At 46.3% G+C, this 19,456-nt stretch overlaps 1 protein-coding gene across 1 annotated transcript in view; it reads right to left on the bottom strand.

The window, feature by feature from the left end:
• Positions 1–19,456, bottom strand: part of BRINP1 (BMP/retinoic acid inducible neural specific 1) — a 108,545-nt gene that overhangs the window by 19,982 nt on the left and 69,107 nt on the right. The window contains exons 5-6 of the mRNA XM_054727246.1: positions 7,243–7,479; positions 2,389–2,611 (exon numbers count right to left, since the gene is read on the bottom strand). Coding sequence (XP_054583221.1) covers positions 2,389–2,611; positions 7,243–7,479 — 460 coding nt within the window. The remainder of the gene's footprint in view (positions 1–2,388; positions 2,612–7,242; positions 7,480–19,456) is intronic.

Genomic DNA, 19,456 nt, shown 5'->3' with positions numbered 1-19,456 from the left:
CTAATTATCTGCATTTGACTTCTCACTAAAGTTTAAAGGTAAACACCTCTTTCAAGGAACAATAATTACTATTTGTGGATCTTAGGCACATTATTTAACTCTCTGTGCCTCAGTTCCCTTATCTATAAAATAAGAATGCTAAGATAGTAAGACTACCTAGTTCAAGGTTGCAGTGAGGAGGAAATTAGTTAATTCAGATAAGATGCGTAAAACAGTGCCTGGCATTTAGAATACGAAGTAACAACTCTCTCGCTCTTTCTTTCCCTCTCTCTCCAACCCCCACCCTCTTGGCATCGCTTCCATTTTCTTTTAACTGAGTCAGGCACTGTACTAGGCTTTCTACATTTTAAAATCTTAATCCTCACACTTAACCTGAAGGCAAGCGTTATTATGCCCCACTGCAAATGAGGTGAGGCGAGGCACACCAAGCCTCCTGGCTGAGAAATGAGGGAGTCGGGAACTGACCCAGTCCCTGTGAGGCTACCGCTCATCCCAGCCTCCACAACGCCACCCCTCTGGGACCCCAGCAGAAATCCCTGGGGCACACGTGGTAGTGGCAGCATCCGCTTGGTGGCCTCATCTCCCACGGAGCCCGACACAGTGCAGCTCAGCAATCAGTTCACTTACAAATCCCACTCCCTCGGTGCAGGTGGCCCGAATGCCCAGGGTTAGCACCCCTGTCTGACACTGCTCCGGGCAGGGAGCTGTCCTACCTGCTGGCGTGAGAAGCACCCTTTGAAGCCTTCAGCTCGGATGGCAGGAAGCAGTCCACAGCAGCGAGCAGGGTCAGCCTCCAGGGACCAGCACAGGCTGCGTTTCTGTGCCTCTCACCTCTCAGGACTAGCACTCAACAGCCCTTAAGTGAAGGCAGCCAAGTGACCTGCAGGTGGGAGTCCCTCCTCTCTGGGCCAGTGGGGGCGGGATGCTATTGGATGTAATGGAGTGACCTGCCCAGGTGGAAGTCCCTCCTCTCTGGGTGAGTGGAGGGGGGATGCTATTGGATGTAATGGAGTGACCTGCCCAGGTGGAAGTCCCTCCTCTCTGGGTGAGTGGAGGGAGGATGCTATTGGATGTAATGGAGTGACCTGCCCAGGTGGAAATCCCTCCTCTCCCATGAGTGGAGGGGGGATGCTATTGGATGTAATGGAGTGACCTGCCCAGGTGGAAGTCCCTCCTCTCTGGGTGAGTGGGGGAGGGGGAGGAGAGATGCTATTGGATGTAATGGAGTGACCTGCCCGGAGTCAGATGAGTGAAGGAGGAATGCTATGATTGCCACGTGCTTTCTCATCTCAGGAGCAGAGAAGGCAACACTGCGAGGTGTTCTTGGAAGGTCCTGGAGCGGGGGACATCTCTGGCTGTCCACCCCTGACGGCTTGCACAGGAAGAGCAAAGCATTCTCAGGTGTGGGCGTCTCTCAGGTCAGCCCCAGGTGATTGCCAGTGCCCTTTCCATCACCAGGGCCTGCCCCTCCTGCCTCCCTCCCACTGCCTGTTAGCTACTGCCCTGGGGCTGCCCAGGCCCTCCCTAGACCTGCCACGCCCTGGGTGCCCTGTGCCCTGTGCCTGCACATTCTTCTCACTTTTAGCAAATGTCTACCCGGTGTCTGAGGGCCTCTGGACCCTCCACTTCATTCTCTAAGGTGACAAGCAGCGAAACTGAAGCCAGTCTATTCTCAGCCTGGGAACTGTTACCCTTTCCCACCAGTTTGGATCCGGCCTGGTCGGTCCTGAGGTGCACAGTTCTTCACCCAAAGATCTTACCAAAAGCCAGATGGTGTTTATGCCGAATGACATCCCCCACAATACACATGCTCAAGTCCTCACCCCAAGTACCTCAGAATACGACTCTATTTAGAGACGGGGTCTTTCAAGATGGAATGAAATTTAAAGGAGGCCACTGAGGTGAGCCCTGACCCAACAGGACTGGTGTCCTTAAAAGAAGAAGCGGTTAGGACACAGACACACACAGAGGGGCGGTCATGTGAACACACAGGGAGAGATGGCCATGTACAAGCAGAAGAGAGGGCTCAGGAGAAAGCAACCCTGCCCACACCCCCATCCCAGACTCCTAGCCCCCGCACCTGTGAGCAATCAATGTTGTTAGACCACGCCGTCTGTGGTACTTGGCTACAACAGCCCTAGCAAGCTAATATGGATCAGACAGACATAGAGGTTGAAAGTTCAGGGCATATTCAGGCCACAGTGAGAAACCCATTGTTTCAGGGCAGCCGGAACCGTAGGGGAGAAGCCAGGGATGATCTGGACCCCACAAGGCCTCGCTTGCCACCTCCAAAGGCATCACCTGCATTGCATTTGCCCCTGAAGCAAGCCAAGGCCGGCTCACACCGGGTCCGGGCCGGCGGAGGCGGCAGGCGGAGGCAGCACTCACCTCTCTCTAGGCAGCTGGTGGTTGGGATTGTGGCGGCAGCGGACGCTGAGGCCAAAGAGCTTGCGGGCGGTGCGCTGGATCTTCTGCCGCTGGGCCTCCATGGAGCTCTGCAGGAGCTTGTAGCGGTTCTGCAGGTCCCAGTCGTTGCCCCAGTGCTGATGGATGCTCCCGATGGTCAGGAAGTGGTTGCTGGGCAGACGCTTCATAAACGATTTAAACTCATCTGGCGGGAGACAAAGGCCAGGAGAGAAGGCTGAGCCTGCAAGCCCCAGCTGAGGTCGCTCACCAAGAAAGCCGGCCTGCAAGTAACACTGACTGGCCGGAGGCCTGGGGAACAGGGCGCTGGCCTGCTCGGCTCTCGGGAGGGGTGCAGAGGCCGCGTGTCAACAGGAAGGCTCTTTGGCTTTGCTGCTCCAGGAGGGACCCTGCATCCTGCTGACGACAAACTTGTGTCATCTGAGTGCCAACTGGATAGCAATACCCGCATATCACGTGCGTTTGTATTTACTCAGAATCCATTACACCCAATTTTTGTCCAATTCTACATAGAAAACCACGTGCCTCCAATAGGATGGGAGCTGTAAAAATAAGTATGACGGAAGCAATGTTAATAAATCCTAGCCAGCCCTAACCGTTTTGGCTCAGTGGATAGAGCGTCGGCCTGCAGACTGAAGGGTCCCAGGTTTGATTCCGGTCAAGGGCATGTACCTTGGTTGCGGGTACATCCCCAGTAGGGGGTGTGCAAGAGGCAGCTGATCAATGTTTCTCTCCCATCGATGTTTCTAACTCTCTATCCCTCTCTCTTCCACTCTGTAAAAAAATCAATAAAATATATTTTAAAAAATAAATAAATCCTAGCCAGATACTGTTCCCTGCTGCATGACCAAACCCCTGTACCTGCTCTCACTCTGAAATACAGAGAAGTAGCAAACGGTCGATAGGTGTTAAAAGCACATTTGCACCACCTTCTCTCCGATGTGATCTTCAGGTGTGACGGAGAACTGAAAGGATCCGCCTCCCCACCGTGGGACCTAGTCTAAAGGGAAGTTGTGTCCGCATGCCATCTTATGTCAAGTCCCATTGGGGGAACTCCAGCTTAAGAGATGGGAACCAACTCCAGAGCCTCCCGGGGGAAGGTCTGTGCCTGCGTGATGCCAGGTTTCCCAGTGTCAGCAAGCGCTACACCTTGACACAGACTCGGAAATTATCTGGGTCAGCTCTCTTGCTCTGCATACAGGGACACTGCAGTGCAAAGTGAGGGAAGGACTTTCTGGGGGTAGAACAGCCCGTGAGTGCCACAGGCGGGACTAAAACCAGAGCTGCTGTTCTCCCATCTAATTCCTACTGGCCCGCTGCGGCGATGCCCCCTTTCAACTATTGGAAAAAATAAAGAATTAAGAGGTTAAATTTTTTGCAGGTAAAAAGGTAAAGTGATTATATTATACATACATATATATATATATATATATATATATATATATCCTAAGCCTAATATTTTCACTTTATGTTACAAAACCTACAAGAAAATTTCAGGTATAATAGGCATTCATTTTCTTTTAAAAAATGCTTACATAGCTCTCTTTAAGCATCAGGCTCAGTCTTAAACACCTAACACACATAAGTGATTTTATAGCAAACCTGTGAGGTGGGTACTTTCAGTGCGCCCTTTCATAAGAAACTGGGGCACAGAGAAGTTCATTAACTTGTCAATGTCACACAGCCAGTAATAACAGATTTAGAGCTCTAGACTGTCTCCAAATCTGATGCTCTAAGAACATATAACACTCTCTATGCAAAAGGAGGATTGTGGGAGAAACAATGAAATAAAAGGTGCTAAAAACACGCGTACAGGAAACCCATCTCTGACTCCAGAACTCGGGCTCCTCGTTCCGGACAGCTAGACGTGCGTGCCTGCAAACTGCATCTCGCCCACCCACAGCTGTGTGACCTTATTCTCGCAACGCTTCAGTGTCTCCATCTGTCAAGCAGGTATAACGGCATCTAATTCAAATGTTGAGAGGGTGACATGGAACTGTATCTGCCTAAATAGTTCCCAAATCCAGAAAGTGCTCCGCGCATGGCTGCGGGACATGGAAAGGATAAAACAGGGCTGCACGGATTGATGTATTCGGTGCACAGGCTGCAGGCAGGGCACGGGCTCCCCTCTGCTGCTCTCCCCAGCCCAGTGCTCCTCCCATGGAAGACACACAGCTTATCCTATAGACACAGCTCATCCTATAGATGCAGCTCATCCTATAGCTACAGCTCATCCTATAGATACAACTCATCCTATAGATGCAGCTCATCCTATAGATGCAGCTCATCCTATAGATGCAGCTCATCCTACAGACGCAGCTCGTCCTATAGACACAGCTCATCCTATAGACACAGCTCATCCTATAGACGCAGCTCGTCCTATAGACACAGCTCATCCTATAGACACAGCTCATCCTATAGACGCAGCTCGTCCTATAGACACAGCTCATCCTATAGACGGCTCTGCTGACCTTGAGGGAGATAACAGTGCTTTCAATGAACCCGAATTTGGGTCAGATAAGAAAAAAGTAATTTAAAAGTTAAGATGATTTACTTTCTTGACTAAAAGTGGAAGGTTCCCTCCCAGCGAGGACAGGCAGATCCCATCTCTGTGTGTGAAGTCGGTCCTGTTTGACCACCAACACTCCAGGGCCATCAAGGCATCAATGGCTTTTACCTTTGGCTGGTTGAGAATCCTTGGAATTACCTGGTGCTGGCTCATTACGGCTACAAGCTCAAAATGAGGAGGAAAAGACACATACACAAGCCGCATGTGCGTGGATGGGTGGGTGGATCTGTCTCAATGGGGAAAACCCTTTCAAATGGCTAAGCACGTGGTACCTAGAGTGAATATGTGCTCCTATGGGGGGAAGCACCAATGACTCCCATGGCCCATCCAGCTCACTGCAGCATCTCAGCTCTCTTGTTCCCTCACCCACCCGCCTACTCAAAGTAGTTGCTTTTCCTTGGGTATAACGATTCTACACTAAAGACCCTTCCTGCTCGTGCACATGGCTGCCGTTCCCCTCTGCTGTTTAGCAACGGGGAGAATCTCTTTGCAAAAGCATTTAATCAATTGCTTCTTTTGTTTGAGGCCAAATAGTCATCACAATCCGTTTCCATCCTGAACCCCTCCCTTTAATGCATTCCCAGGACTTTAAATGGACTAATGGGCGCAGGTTCCTAAGGCACCCACAGCTCCCCGGAGCTGCGTGACCTCCTAAGAGCAGAGTCACTGATGCGTCATGAGCGCTCAGGGCCGGCTGGGGACTCAGAGTTCATGGTAACCAGTGGTTTCCAAACACAGCTCCACGGAGCTCAGCTTCTATCTGCGGTACACAGTGGCTCCGAGGTATGATTCTGTTTGATCAAAGGGTTTCTTGGCTACATATTTAAATAAATTCAAAAATTAAACACATAAACATGTCCTCTCATTTATTAGATGAGGGAACAGAGGACTGGAGGAGGGAGTGGAATTAATAAGGTACAAGAGCTGCTGTGAGCACTGGGTTTGGAACCGGGGATTCCATTACTGACTCTGCCATTTGCTATGTAACCCTGGGGAAGACACTGGGTCTTGGCACCCTCCCTGCTCTACAATATAGGAACACCATTACTTACTTTAATGCAGTTCTCGTAATAGATTTAAGGAATATAAAGTTGTTTTAAAAACAGTAATGCTCTCTCTATATGTCCATTTACTTAACAGATATCTGAGCACAAATTATAGGCCATTATTTGGCATCTCTTCGTGGAAGTCTCGAGGATTCCCAAGCTTTCATGTCCAAAACGGAATCCACAGTTTTCTTTCCAAAGCTTGCAGGGTGTTCTAGCTCGGCGAATGGCACCCACATCCATCAAAGTGCCTGACGAATATGCCCAAAAGGAGTTCTGGGGATCTCCTCTCGCCCTTCCTTTCTCAAGTCCTGCTAATTCCCCCTTGCAAACAGCTCAGCATCTCTGCACATTTCCCGCTGTTACTCCCTGTGCCATGGTCCTAGCCCACATCACAGGCACATCCCCTAGGTGCCTGGGGTGGCCTCCCATTGGTTGGGTGCCCACCCTCTGACTTCCGGCCCCAGTCAGACATGTGGATCCTGCTCTCCCCCAGTGGCCTCCCTGACTCCTGACCATGCCAACCTCCAGCTCTATAGCTTCTCATTCTCCACACAGATGTGATTAAAATGTCAATGCCTGGCACGGTGATATGATTAATGCCTGGCTTTCCCATTAACCAGAAGCTGCATGAGGACCGAGATCCAACTTAGCACCTCAGCCACGTTGTGGCCTTAGGTGACTGACTTTCTTCCTCGAAACCATGGGAAGCAGGTAATAGCTACGTTACCTGAGCAGTGACTTCCAGCTTTGACAGTTGGTGAGTTATTTGGATATCTACATCAATATCTACATATAGATGTACATAGACATAGACATATATGCACATGTATGTGTGTTTCTTGATTTAGATAGACTCACAGACTCAAGGAATTCGTACAAATACCTTGAACTCTCCATTCTGCAGAGGCAGGCATCCTATGTGCTATGTGGCATCTCTCTCTCTGTCTTCCGGGTACAACAGAGACATCCATCACAGGCCCACAAACCTGACTGCACTGTTCATTATCCCATCCAGTGGAGATTTATTGAGGGCCTACCCTGTGACAGCTACGAGACCCACCCTGGACTCTCCAAAGTGGGTGGGTGGGGGGGGGGCTCAGTGAGTGTTCCCTCCTGGCAGCCCTCACCCCAGTTAGACACCTGTCTTTTCTAGGCTTGGCTCAGGGCCATTCATGCAGCAGAACTAAGCCAGCTCTCTACCTGAATTCTCCAAGTCCTTGTAAGCCTCGGCCCAGGACTTGGCCATGTTGGCCAGCGTGTACTCCATGATCTGGATGTCGGTGATGGGGCAGTTGCACTGCGGGAACTCCTCGGCACACTGGCATCGGCACTGGCTGTTCTGGCACACATACTCGCCCTCACCATTGCACATGATGTAGCTCAGGGCAGACTGGACAAACTTCTCTTGCAGGTACGGAGGGAAGATGATCTGCAGGCCTGTTTGAGAGGAGCAAGACGGGGAAACGGAAAGGTTAGAAAAGGTGTTTCATTAACAGCTTCGAAAGGTGACGGGAGGAAGCTGAAGCTGCTAGCTTTCTCCCGGTGTGTCTTAACCAAAATATCTCGGAGCCTGCCTCGATCCAGACAGGGCATAATCGGCAAGGCCCCTGGCTGCATTGCTTCTACTTAAACTTCTCAGATCATGACCTTGGCCAGCTCTGAAATGCAGACTCTATTCTATTCTATTAGGACTGAGATCTGGTATAAACCTTTTCCATTTGGGGAGGAGAAAACCCTTATTGAAAGCAGAAGATTACTGTTGCGTGTTGTTATTTTTTTCTTATTTCCTTCATTTCTTGCCTTTTCCTTTCTTCGAAAATTTATGAGCCCTATTTATGAAGCACAGGTCCTGAGCTAGGCACTAGGTCTAGGGAGATAAAGAAGACACGATCCCAGTCTCTGGGGAGTTTACAGTATAATCAGCAGGGAAAGACATAGACACACATCATCCTAACACAGCTTTATAGACCTGAAACAGGGAGGGCTGGGGGAGGCATCGGGCAGCCGAGGACTGCAAATAACCCTGCCCGGAGAGCAGGGAAACCTTTGTAGAGGAGATGGTACTGGGCGGGTTGAAAAGTGAATCAGAGATCATGTACAGAGAACAGGAAGCACATTCTAAGGAGAGGAACAGTAAGAACAAAGACAGAATGTGAATGAAACGAGTTTGGCTGGGGGGGGGGGAGGGGGGTGCCTGCAGTAGGAGAACAGGTTTCAGAGAAGAGCAGATGCCAGAGTGCAGAGAGCTTAATTATATGCTAAGAAATTTGAACTTCATTCTGCGGATAAAGGGGATACTTTGGTGAATTAAGACTGGTATTTTAAGAGAGAGATAATTTCATAAGACCACTGTATCATAAAAAATAAAATACTAGTATTACCCCTGGCCAGTGTGGCTCAGTTGGTTGGGCATGCACCAGGAGGTTGCCAGTTGGATTCCAGATCAGGACACATGCTCAGTTGTGGGCTCAATCCCCGGTCGGGGGGCGGCGTGCAGGAGGCAGCCCATCCGAGATCGATGTTGTGCTCTCATATCAATGTTTTTCTCTCCCTCTCATTTCCTCTCTACAAATCAATAAACTATTCTTTAAAGAATATATCTATATATCTATATCTATATCTATATCTATATCTATATCTATATCTATATCTATCTATCTATCTATCTATATATATATATATATAGATATATATATATCAGAGGAGAATGATATCAGAGAGAATTAATTTTCTCTTTTTTGTTCTAAAAATGAAGAAGTCAGGGCCCACCGAGTGAACATGACTGACCCATAGTTGGTTATAGGAACAGCATTTTTTACTACAGCTCATGATTTTTTCTCTATACTTGCTAATCAGTCTTATTCCTCAGAGCCAATGGTGGAGAGGGGTTGATCTGGGCATGAGCACTACTCCTTTACCCTTGAAATGTCAGCATAGCAGGCTATTACTGCCCAGACAGAAGGAAAACTTGGGGCTAAATTCGTTCATTAACGTACTTTCACCTGGAGCCTTCCTCTCCACCTCATTTGGAGCTGCTAACGGTTTTAGCCACCAATGCACATGAGCCTAATGGTTTTACTACCCACCGTGTAAAAGAGACCTGTCATTCGGATTAAAGTTTTATCACTCATGCTTCAGGTACACCCTCTACCCTGCTCGTCAGGGATGTATTGAATAAGCTCAGCATTTCTCTCACTCTCTACTTCCCAGTCGTGTTTCTAGATTTTTATCTTCCCCTCTCTCACCTTCAAATTATTTTTAAAAAACGAAGCTCCATCATTTTGACTTGTCTTCAGATGACTTCTCAAAAAGACTATCTGAGAGGGGCATTGTGGGAAGGAAGCTAGTGCCTGGAGCATGCCATATGGTGGGAAACCATAATAAGGTCGGTAAAAGCTGGGCACCGCTGGAGTCAGCCTCCTCTTCTTCCTGCCTGAGTCATCTCAAGCAAGTTATTCCATCTCTCGAAGACTCTGCTCTCTCCTCTATAAAATGGTAATATTTTGAGTACCTACATCAGAAGGTTGTCAGGAGGACTAAGTGAAAGAATTCCTGCAAAATGTCTAGACCAGTTCCTGGCACATAGCACGCAAACAGTAAATGTTAATGGCTCCTATTTTTGATGATGATGGTGATGATGTTCCTCCTCTGATTAAAGTCTTTTAATGTTTCAGCAGAACCTACAGAATAAATGAATAGCTGCCGTATTTAATCAGAAATAGACAGTGCTGTGGAATCTAATGAAGAAAATAAACTGATGAACGAAATAGATCCAGAGACACAGAGACATGGAACAGACTGATGAATCTCAGAGGAACGGTGGGGGGGGGGGGGGGGTTGGTGGGGAGAGATTAACCTGAGAACTTATATGCAAACTAGAGGCCCGGTGCACAAATTCATGTGCAGGTGGGATCCCTCTGGGTGGCCGGCAGGGATCGGCCGAAACGACAGTCCAACGCTGCCTACAGCTCCTACCTGCTGCTCCTGCTCATCCCAGCCCCACTGTGCCTGCTGCGGGCTTGTGCCCAATCAGTCCCGATCGGGAGAGGTTCACACTGTAGCAGGAATGCTCACCAGCCATGAGCCCTGCATCTGGCGCCCTCCCAAGGGGAGTGGCCTGCAGGATCGGGCTGAAACCAGCTCTCCGACATTCCCTGAGGGGTCCCAGATTGCGAGAGGCACAGGCCAGGCTGAGGGACTCCACCAGTGCATGATCAGGCCAGGGAGGGACCGCGGGAGGGCTCCAGGGCATTTCCGGCCCTTCTTGCTCAGTCCCCATTGGCTGGACCCCAGCAGCAAGCTAACCTACCAGTCGGAGCGTCTGGCCCCTGGTGGTCAGTGCATGTCATAGCAACTGGTTGGCCAGTTGACTCTCTGCCCCCTGGTGGTCAGTGAACATCATAGCGAGCGGTTGAGCAGCCTTAGCATATCATTAGCATATTACACTTCGATTGGTTGTTCGGTTGTTCTGCTGTTCAGTCTATTTGCATATTACCCTTTTATTATATAGGATATGCATAGCCCATGGACACAGATATTAGTGTGTTTAAGGCCTGGAGGGTGTGTGTGGAGGGCGGGGAGGGGTCAATAGGGAAAAAAAGAGGCCATCTATAATACTTTCAACAATAAAGATAAATTTAAAAAATGAAATAGATAATGCTCAAAAGACAGTCTTTAGATATTTGGGGAGATTTCACAAGAAGTAGGGTTTAGAAGTCTATGCCTGTTGAGCCGGCAATGGTGGGAGGCTATTCAGGAAGGTGGATTCTACATGAGTATGTCTGGAAGGCATGCTAGCATATAGGGCGGTGCAGCTTGGGCACTGGGCTTCAGCAAGCCTAGGTGAGGTCCACACCAATGAGCAAGGGGTCCATGTGAATTTGAGTGATTGCTCTGGAGAACTTACTGTACAGGGATACAATATGAACACCAAAAGGTGGGCAAAACAAATCAAACCAAGCAGAAAAGTCCCTTCTAAGCCACGTCTACAATTCTTTCAGAGTATGCATTCTTGAGCCATTTTATCTGTCTTGCAATTTTCACTTTCAAAGCAAAATTTATTTTTAGCTGATCCCAATCCCCTATAGGCTTCTGAGTCTATGGATTGGGGTTAACTTTCTGTTGCTTAAAGGAACTCTATAGACTATACTCACAGTCCTATTTTTCTAGCTTGCTCATCATTTTCTTTTTCCCTTTTGTAGGGGATAAAATATTCTATTCTTGGTCCTAGCCCAAAAGGAATTTGGGGAGAGCATTTTTAGAAAACTGCGTCAAATCATTTCTCCGTTTGGCAAGGATACAAAAGGCAATATTACCTACCCCACTTAATGCACTGAACGCAGATAAAGTTTGGGAGTGGGGGTTTCGGGGAGCAGCTGAAACACAAAACTGGCTGCTCTTTAAAAATGGAAACTCAGGACACGTGAGCTGTCTCTGAGGCAGAACCTCCTGGGCAAATTTGAAAGAGAATAATGAAGACATAGCAATTAAAAAGCACTTTTCTGCAAAATGTCATTACTGTTTAAAGTTACATAACCATTTCTCCAGCAGCGGAGGTTCACACAGCAGTCACCGCCAGAGTCTCTCCCAATGACCTGTGTCCAACAAAGAGGCCCATTGCTGACCTCCTAGACGGGCGCCTGAGTCCTGTGGGCTTCAATGGGCGTCGTAAATAACTTGGAGGGGGATTTGGCCTCTAGAACGACTGTGTGAAAGATATACAGCTGCTGGCTGGGTTGGAATATTCTGTCCCCACAGTTCCCAAAGCCACACACACACACACACACACACACACACACACACACACACACACACGGAAAGGAAAACTGAGGAAATGGGAGAGGGAGAGAAAGGCCACCATTATTGCTAAGCATATAAATTTTGCTTCACAAAACCCAGGAAAGCAATAGTTGAAAGTTTCATTTGAACACCATTTCGCCCACACTGAACATATGGAATATCCTCCCCCCCCCCTCCAATCTCATTATACTTTGAAAAAAAAATCTTGTTAGACTTTAAAATGGAATGTTTCAGTGTTCCCCAGAGAGAGTGGGCAATGTAGATGTGGGAACAACCACGTCATCTTCTCTCTTCCTGCTTTTTGCCCCATTTTCCTCAGACCTTCCTCCCACCTCACGTCCAACACGTACATCTCGCAATATTTTGTGCATTTTCCATACAGTCTAGGATTTCTCCTTCTCTCTGGCACATGGTACAATCGCTCTATCTCCTTGCCTCCCTCCTTCCTCTGATCTTTTAGTAGCCTCTTCTTTATTCAGAACACACCAGGCATCCTGCCCTTTTGCAATCCCTCCATGTGCCAGTCATGTCATTCCTACAGTCTGTGCACTTGCCCATCCCTAAGCCTAGAATATTCTTTCCTGGATCTTGTTTTGCAGGCATTCTGACCTTCCCAGACCACCCAAGTTAAAATGCCTCTTCTGTTTTCTTCATAGCATTCATGACTTACTGAAATTATCTTACTCGTTTGTTCTCATGTTTATTTTCGCATCTCCCCCCCATTAGCAAGTGGGCTTTAGGGGGCAGGCCTTGCCCGTCCACTACAGACCTAAGTGTAAATCATGGCCAAGCCCAGTGTGAGCTCCATGAACTCATTTGTTAAATCAGTGGTTCTCAACCTTTCTAATGCCGCGACCCTTTAATACAGTTCCTCACGTATTACAGGCTCTACAGCAGCGGTTCTCAACCTGTGGGTCTCGACAGGTTGAGAACCTCTAGCAGGGTTGCTTAAGACCATCGGAAAACACAGATATTTACATTACGATTCATCACAGTAGCAAAATTACAGTTATGAAGTAGCAACGAAAATAATTTTATGGTTGTGGGTCACCACAAAATGAGGAACTGTATTAAAGGGTCACGGCATTAGAAAGGTTGAGAACCACTGTGTTAAATGGAAAAAACCACCAACAACAATCCTCTTTTTTATCCCAATGGTAAAACATGTTGCCTCATCTAATTTAGAAGATGCTAGAATTCAAAAGCTCCACAGCTAAAGTAACAGACTTGGGACTCAAATCCAGGAATTCCTACTGAGTTCTGAAACACGGGAGGGCCCTTCCACATCTCCAGTGGGAAAAGGTGAAAATGAAGACAAAATCCTGGCCTGGTGTTCCCATGGTAGCTCTGGTGCAGAGTGGCCTCTGGAATGTTGTAGCGTCTCTAAGGTTTCTTGCCTGTGTCGTAAAAATCTAAATAATTACTTCCAGGGCAGTTATGAGAGTAAATGAGGGGAGAAAGGCATAAACACCACTTAAACAAGAACCTGGCTATCATGGGCTGAATGTTTGCATTCCCCCAGTATTCCTATGTTGAAACCCTCACCCCCCATATGATAGTATTAGGGGGTGAGGAATTTGAGAGGTGATTAGGTCATGAGGGTGAGGTCTCCATGATAGGATTAGTGCCCCTATAAGAAGAGGAAAACACAAGAAAGCTCTCTCCTTCACTGCCTCATTTCATTTTTCCTTCCTTCCTTCCTCCCTCCCTTCCTTCTTCCCTTCCTTCCTTCCTTCCTTCCTTCCTTCCTTCCTTCCTTCCTCCCTTCCTTCCTTCCTCCCTCCCTCCTTCTCTCCCTCCTTCCCTCCCTTCTTCTCCTCCCTCCCTCCCTCCCTCCCTCCTTCTCTCCCTCCTTTCCTTCCTTCCTTCCTTCCTTCCTTCCTTCCTTCCTTCCTTCCTTCCTTCCTTCCTTCCATTTCTTCTTCTTTTATTCTTCTTCTTTTCCCTTCCCTTATTTCCATACATATTGCTTAAGCCCTACTATGTGCCAGGTACCCTGCCATGATTACCAGGGTGAATAAGACAGGCAAATCCTTGTGTTTGCAGATCTCACAGTATAGGAAGGAGACAGGTGTGTAACCAAGCTGCTTGGATGCAGTGAGACCAGTGCTGTACCAGAAGTGCTAGGTTGCTTGGGAAACAAGAGGAAGAACACGTAACTCAGGATGGAGTAGGGGTACTCAAAGAGGCTCTCCTAGAAGAAGAGACATTTAGCCAGAGACCTAATGGATTAACAGAAATTAGGGGGTGAAGGATCCACGTGTAGAGTCATCTAGAAAATGAAAACACCATGGACAAAGGTCTCAGGTGGTAGAACTTCCAATTAAGACCCAATTTAGTAATTACCTTCCTCTCTGATTAAGGTTCATCATTTTTTTTTTGTTTGCTTGCTTGTTTCCAAGTTCCCTAGAGAAGAGAAGAGTTCTGATGCCTCAGAGAAGATCACAACTCTAAAGGGAAGAATGACACAGAGCAGAGATCTGTCACTCATTAGGGGAACAGCACTTCTTACAGCAACAAAAGTCAAGAATCCTTGTTCCTTACAGACAGGCAATATATCTGAGATTCAGGAGGGGGAAAAAGAGAAGGGCTCACTGTGCTGTTGAGTTTTGACCATTGGGTTTGGGGGGCCACTAAAGTAAAAAGAACTTTCAGGGAAACCCTACCTTGGATTCCTGGAGACCTTCCATAATGTTGTCAATACTATTATTGTCTAAAGCAAGCCCCTGATTTAGGAGACTGTATTCAGTGAGGCTGGGGAGCATTTAATTAAGGTCTGGAAAAGAAGACCCAATCAACAAAAGCTAAAAGTGCCCCTAAGACCTGATCAGGGAAACCCTACCTTGGATTCCTGGAGACCTTCCATAATGTTGTCAATACTATTATTGTCTAAAGCAAGCCCCTGATTTAGGAGACTGTATTCAGTGAGGCTGGGGAGCATTTAATTAAGGTCTGGAAAAGAAGACCCAATCAACAAAAGCTAAAAGTGCCCCTAAGACCTGAGATTGTAGTCCTACCTTCCTCTCTGACCCAGATCCTACTCTTTTGTTGATAAGGAATTCTTAGACTCTTCCTCCCTCCTTCAACAGTAGTACACAGGGAATTGTTGGAGGAGATGCTTCCTATCCTCTAAGGACATAGTGGGGCTACTTGGAGATTCAAAACTAAAGTACAAAATCCAAAAATAATAGATAAAAAATGTAATTGATAATTAAAACATAAAACATAGCACCATGTCTGGTCCATAGCATCAGACCATATTTAATAAATATATTTCAAATATTGACTGTCAGTGATCTATTATGAAGATGAAAGAGAATACACCTGGAGACAGTAATTATGGAAGACTTTGTGATGTGTGTAGGATGTGGGTAGAGTCTATGAGCATGGCCTTGAATAGATAAAGGGCAGCCACTATGTTCCATGCAGAGGGGTTACCATAAGCAAAGATTAGTATGTGAATACCTTGGATCAATCTAAGCCTTGTTCAAGGCAAAGATCATATATCTTCCTGTGTTTTACCCCCCTCATCTTTGTTTTATTTTAATCTTTACCTTAATTGCTGAACATAGTACTGTTTTTGATGGATTCACTCTTTTCTGACCTATTTTATTAAATATAAATGCATGATCTCATACAGTGCTAAGAGGAAGAGATAAAATACAAGTTAGGTTCTATTTTGGTTGAATATAAATATTTTTCTATCCTGTTCTTGCATCAGAATATGGCACCCTGTAGATACTTGTGAGCCCTATACAAGTTCCAGCTGTTATCTTGTATCTGCTAAGTTCTGCTTGTCAAATTCTGTCTATCTCTGAAAAGCACGAGGTGGGAAGAATAACAAGGACTGCACCTTTTGCACAAAGTCATTCTGATCCCCTTCCTTGTGAAAGCCCAGGGATTTCAGACTGGCAGATAGAGGACTTTATGGCTCCAACAGCCATTCTGAACTCGAGCGTAATGAAAGCATGCAGGTCAATTACCCATCTGTTTGTGTTTCTATTGCTATGAATTACGGTATCCATTGCTGACAGCTCATTGGAGTGGAATGAAAATAAGACAATAATTCACCGGGTGAAACTGTGCAGAAAGGGCAAAAAGGCTATGATCTCATTCAGAAGTTCAGCCCTGTCTCCGTGATGGGTCATTTGCTCTCTGGGAAATAAAGACAGCTACCTGGGGGAAGAATGGGTGGGTTCTGGTGCCCCCTTCTGGAGAGAGTAACCTTTTGTGTTCCCACATATCATCACCTATTCTATGGAATCATGGAGTAGACTTGGAACCACTGGATGAAAGATGCAGGTAAGTGAAATTCAGCAGGATAGCACTAATATCTTTTTAACTATCAGAAGTTCTGAGGTTTGATGAAACAGGTCGCTTTAGTAGGTAGAGGGCTCCTTTCTCATCATTGAAAGTGTGCAAACAGAATCGAACAATGACACAGTAAGAATGCTCTAAAGAACCCAAGTTCCAACTGGCATGTGGTAGATTGGATTATCATTAATTCATACTCAGTGCCCCTCCTTGAAGTATCCTCCTTTTGAAAACATTACCCACCCCCACCTTCTGAACTCAGGTGTGTTCACATGACATGTTTGGGCCAATGAAATGGGATGGAAGTGATGTATGCAACTTCCAAAAGGAAGTTATCAGAACCAACATGTGATTCCAGGTCAGGGTATATGCCCAGGTTGCATATTTGATCCCCAGTGTGGGGAGTACGCAAGACAGCCAATCAATGATTTTCTCTCATCCTTGATGTTTCTATCTCACTCTCACTCTCCCTTCCTCTCTGAAATCAATAAAAAATATATATTTTTTAAAAAGAACCAACATGCAGGTTCATCAGGTTGTCTTTGCCCATCCCCACAAGAATAGCCATTGTCCATATGGAGGCCACCAGACAAGCAGAGTCACCAATGACTGTGACCACATAAGAAAGGAGCATTTCCTCTTACCAACCACTGAGATTCAGGGATTGTTTGTTAGCACAGCATAACCTGGCCTACACTGACAGATACAGAAGCTGGAAAACTATGACCCAGGAGTGAAATTAACCCACCATCTATTTTTATAAATTGACTGCATTGGAGCACAGCCACTCAGATTGAACTATTGCCTATAGCTGCGCCCACAGTGCAATGAAAGAGTTGAGTACTTGCAACAGAGACCAAGGGTGGCCTACAAATCCTAAGACCATCTGGCTCTTTCCTGAAAAACTCTGCCAGCCCCCTGGACGAACTGCTCATTCAGATTCTTTCAACCTTGATTTTCTAAGAGTCTCCTCTGTGCTGCCATTCACTCATGTATTAAGCGAAGATCAATGAGTGATCTTCACGTGTCAGACACTCTTCCAGGCCCAGGAGAAAAGACAAGGAAGTAGAAACAAAGTCCTGGCTCTCATGGACCTTACCTTTCAGTGAGGGAGATACACAAATAAACGAATAAAAAAAAAAACAATGGAGATTGATCCTGACAAAAGGTGTTGGGGGCAGGGAGACGTCTAAATGACAATTGTAACTAAAAAAAAAAAAGAATATGCTCTACACTATGGAAATCACCAAGGATAAACAGATGAATAGACTTTTAAAATTAAATTTCATAAAATGTCAACATGAAGCCACCCTTTAGCTTTAAGAAGAAGTTGATTCCATTTAAATTAATGCTTCTTCATAGAATTCATGATTTAAAAACAAACAAATTTGATATCTATAAGCCTCCGTGCTGCCTCATCAGCAGACGTCTCCCAGTTCTTCCCTAACCTATGGCCTTTCCTTGCTACACCTGCAGCTCCCCATGCCTTTGCCCCCCGAGTGCCAAGTTCTCGCCTGCTCCAAGTTTGGCCCAGCTGTCATTAACTGCATGACCTTGGGACATTAAGGCTGAGGCTTAACCTCTCTGATTCTCAGTTTCCTCATTAATGCTTCCCTTGTAGGGCTGGTATAAACATTAAATGAACAATTTCACATTTTGATTATGATGGTACCTTGACTTCATGATTGGATGTGTTTGTCAAATCATAGCACCCGTTTACCTCCAAAGGGTAAATGTTTCTGGATGTAAATTATACCTCATGAATTGGAAAACAAAATCAATTATATGACACGTTATAGTTTTAGGACATGACAATTGTTCAACTGATGTCATTTCTTGGCCTCACCTGCTTTCTGTTGCTTTCTCTGGAGGCCTCTGGCAATCTCTGGCATCCCCCTGTTGGCACCTAAAAGCAACTTGCACATATCTCAGATTTTAATAGAACATCGATCACATCGTATTATGTGTGTTTCTGTCCGTGTTCCTCCCCATCTGTGAGCTCCTTGAATGGAAAAGGCAATGCCTCGTTCATCTCCCATTTCCATCGCCTGGCACATAAATGGGCACCAGTCAATGTGTTTGAATGAAGGTTAGTCTAGACGGAATGTGCTTCAGAGAGGGTTGTGCTTCTCTGCTCTGTGCCTAGCATGCCCACCTCTCTGGAGCCATCCCTCATGAGCAGGACCTGCGCCATCTTTCCCAACAGCACAGCTTGCAACCTGTCGCTATTTTAACTTCAACTCAGTGGAGAAAGAGTCAGGTGCTCAGATGATACGAAAGGACCTGGCCACTAATTTCAGCAGGTATTTCGTTCTGGATCTATAGCTATAAATTATGATTCTTGAGGACTATGACTGCTGTGTGTGTGTGTGTGTGTGTGTGTGTGTGTTTTAATATTTCTTTGCATTATTTCCAGTGCTAGGTCACAGTTGATGTGCAAAAATAAATCTGCTCAATTTAGCAACTACTCGGAAAGTCCTTTCCCTCATCACTTTATTAAGTCAGGTGTTGTCCTAGATGCTGGAGATATGGAAAATGAATAAGACATGATTTCTGACCTCAAGAGGCAAGGAGATAGGACTGAACCCAAGTGGTCCAGCATTTGCCAAGCTGTATGCCACAGAATCATAAATCTGAAAATGTACCCAGAATCAAATACCCTCAGGACACTCTGTGTATTTAATCCACCTCTTGAGACTCATAATGCACATTAGCACAGTTAAAGCACTGAGAAGGCCTGCAGTAAGTATGTAAGTAAATGTGGTTTATGTCATTTAATCCAGTGCTTCAGCATTATTGAGTTTCGTTAAGTTACCGTGTGGTAATAAATAACCTCAAAGTTTCAGTGACTTCTAACCACAACGGTTTACTTATTGCTCGTTTCATGTTGGCAGGGCTTTGATTCTTCCCCAGAAGTCTTCTTCATTGTGGATCGGGGCTGAAGGACAGCCTGTCAGGTATGTGCCATTCATCTGACAGAAGGAAAATAGCAAAAGCCAAGGCAATGTCTCCTAAAGTGTCTCCTAAGATGAGGCATGTGTTTTGTCCTCTCACAGCCCATTGGCCAAAGCAAATCACATGGCCAAGTCCAATGTCAACTAGGTGAGAAGTGTACATCTCCCACAGGACAGCACTGTCAGTCACACAGCAATGCCCTGGCAATCCTCCAAGAGGAAGTGAACAACGCAATCCTGTCATCGACCACCAAGTACACTTAGTTTTGTAGCAAACCTTTTTAAAAAATTTAATCATCATATTATTCAGCAATTCCACTCTTAAGGTATATACCCCAAAGAATTGT

The sequence above is a fragment of the Eptesicus fuscus genome, chromosome 15 (assembly GCF_027574615.1).
Source record: "Eptesicus fuscus isolate TK198812 chromosome 15, DD_ASM_mEF_20220401, whole genome shotgun sequence".
Taxonomy (NCBI): Eukaryota; Metazoa; Chordata; class Mammalia; order Chiroptera; family Vespertilionidae; genus Eptesicus; species Eptesicus fuscus.
Note: the sequence above shows the minus strand (reverse complement) of the source record. Positions and strands in the feature narration are given on the sequence as shown.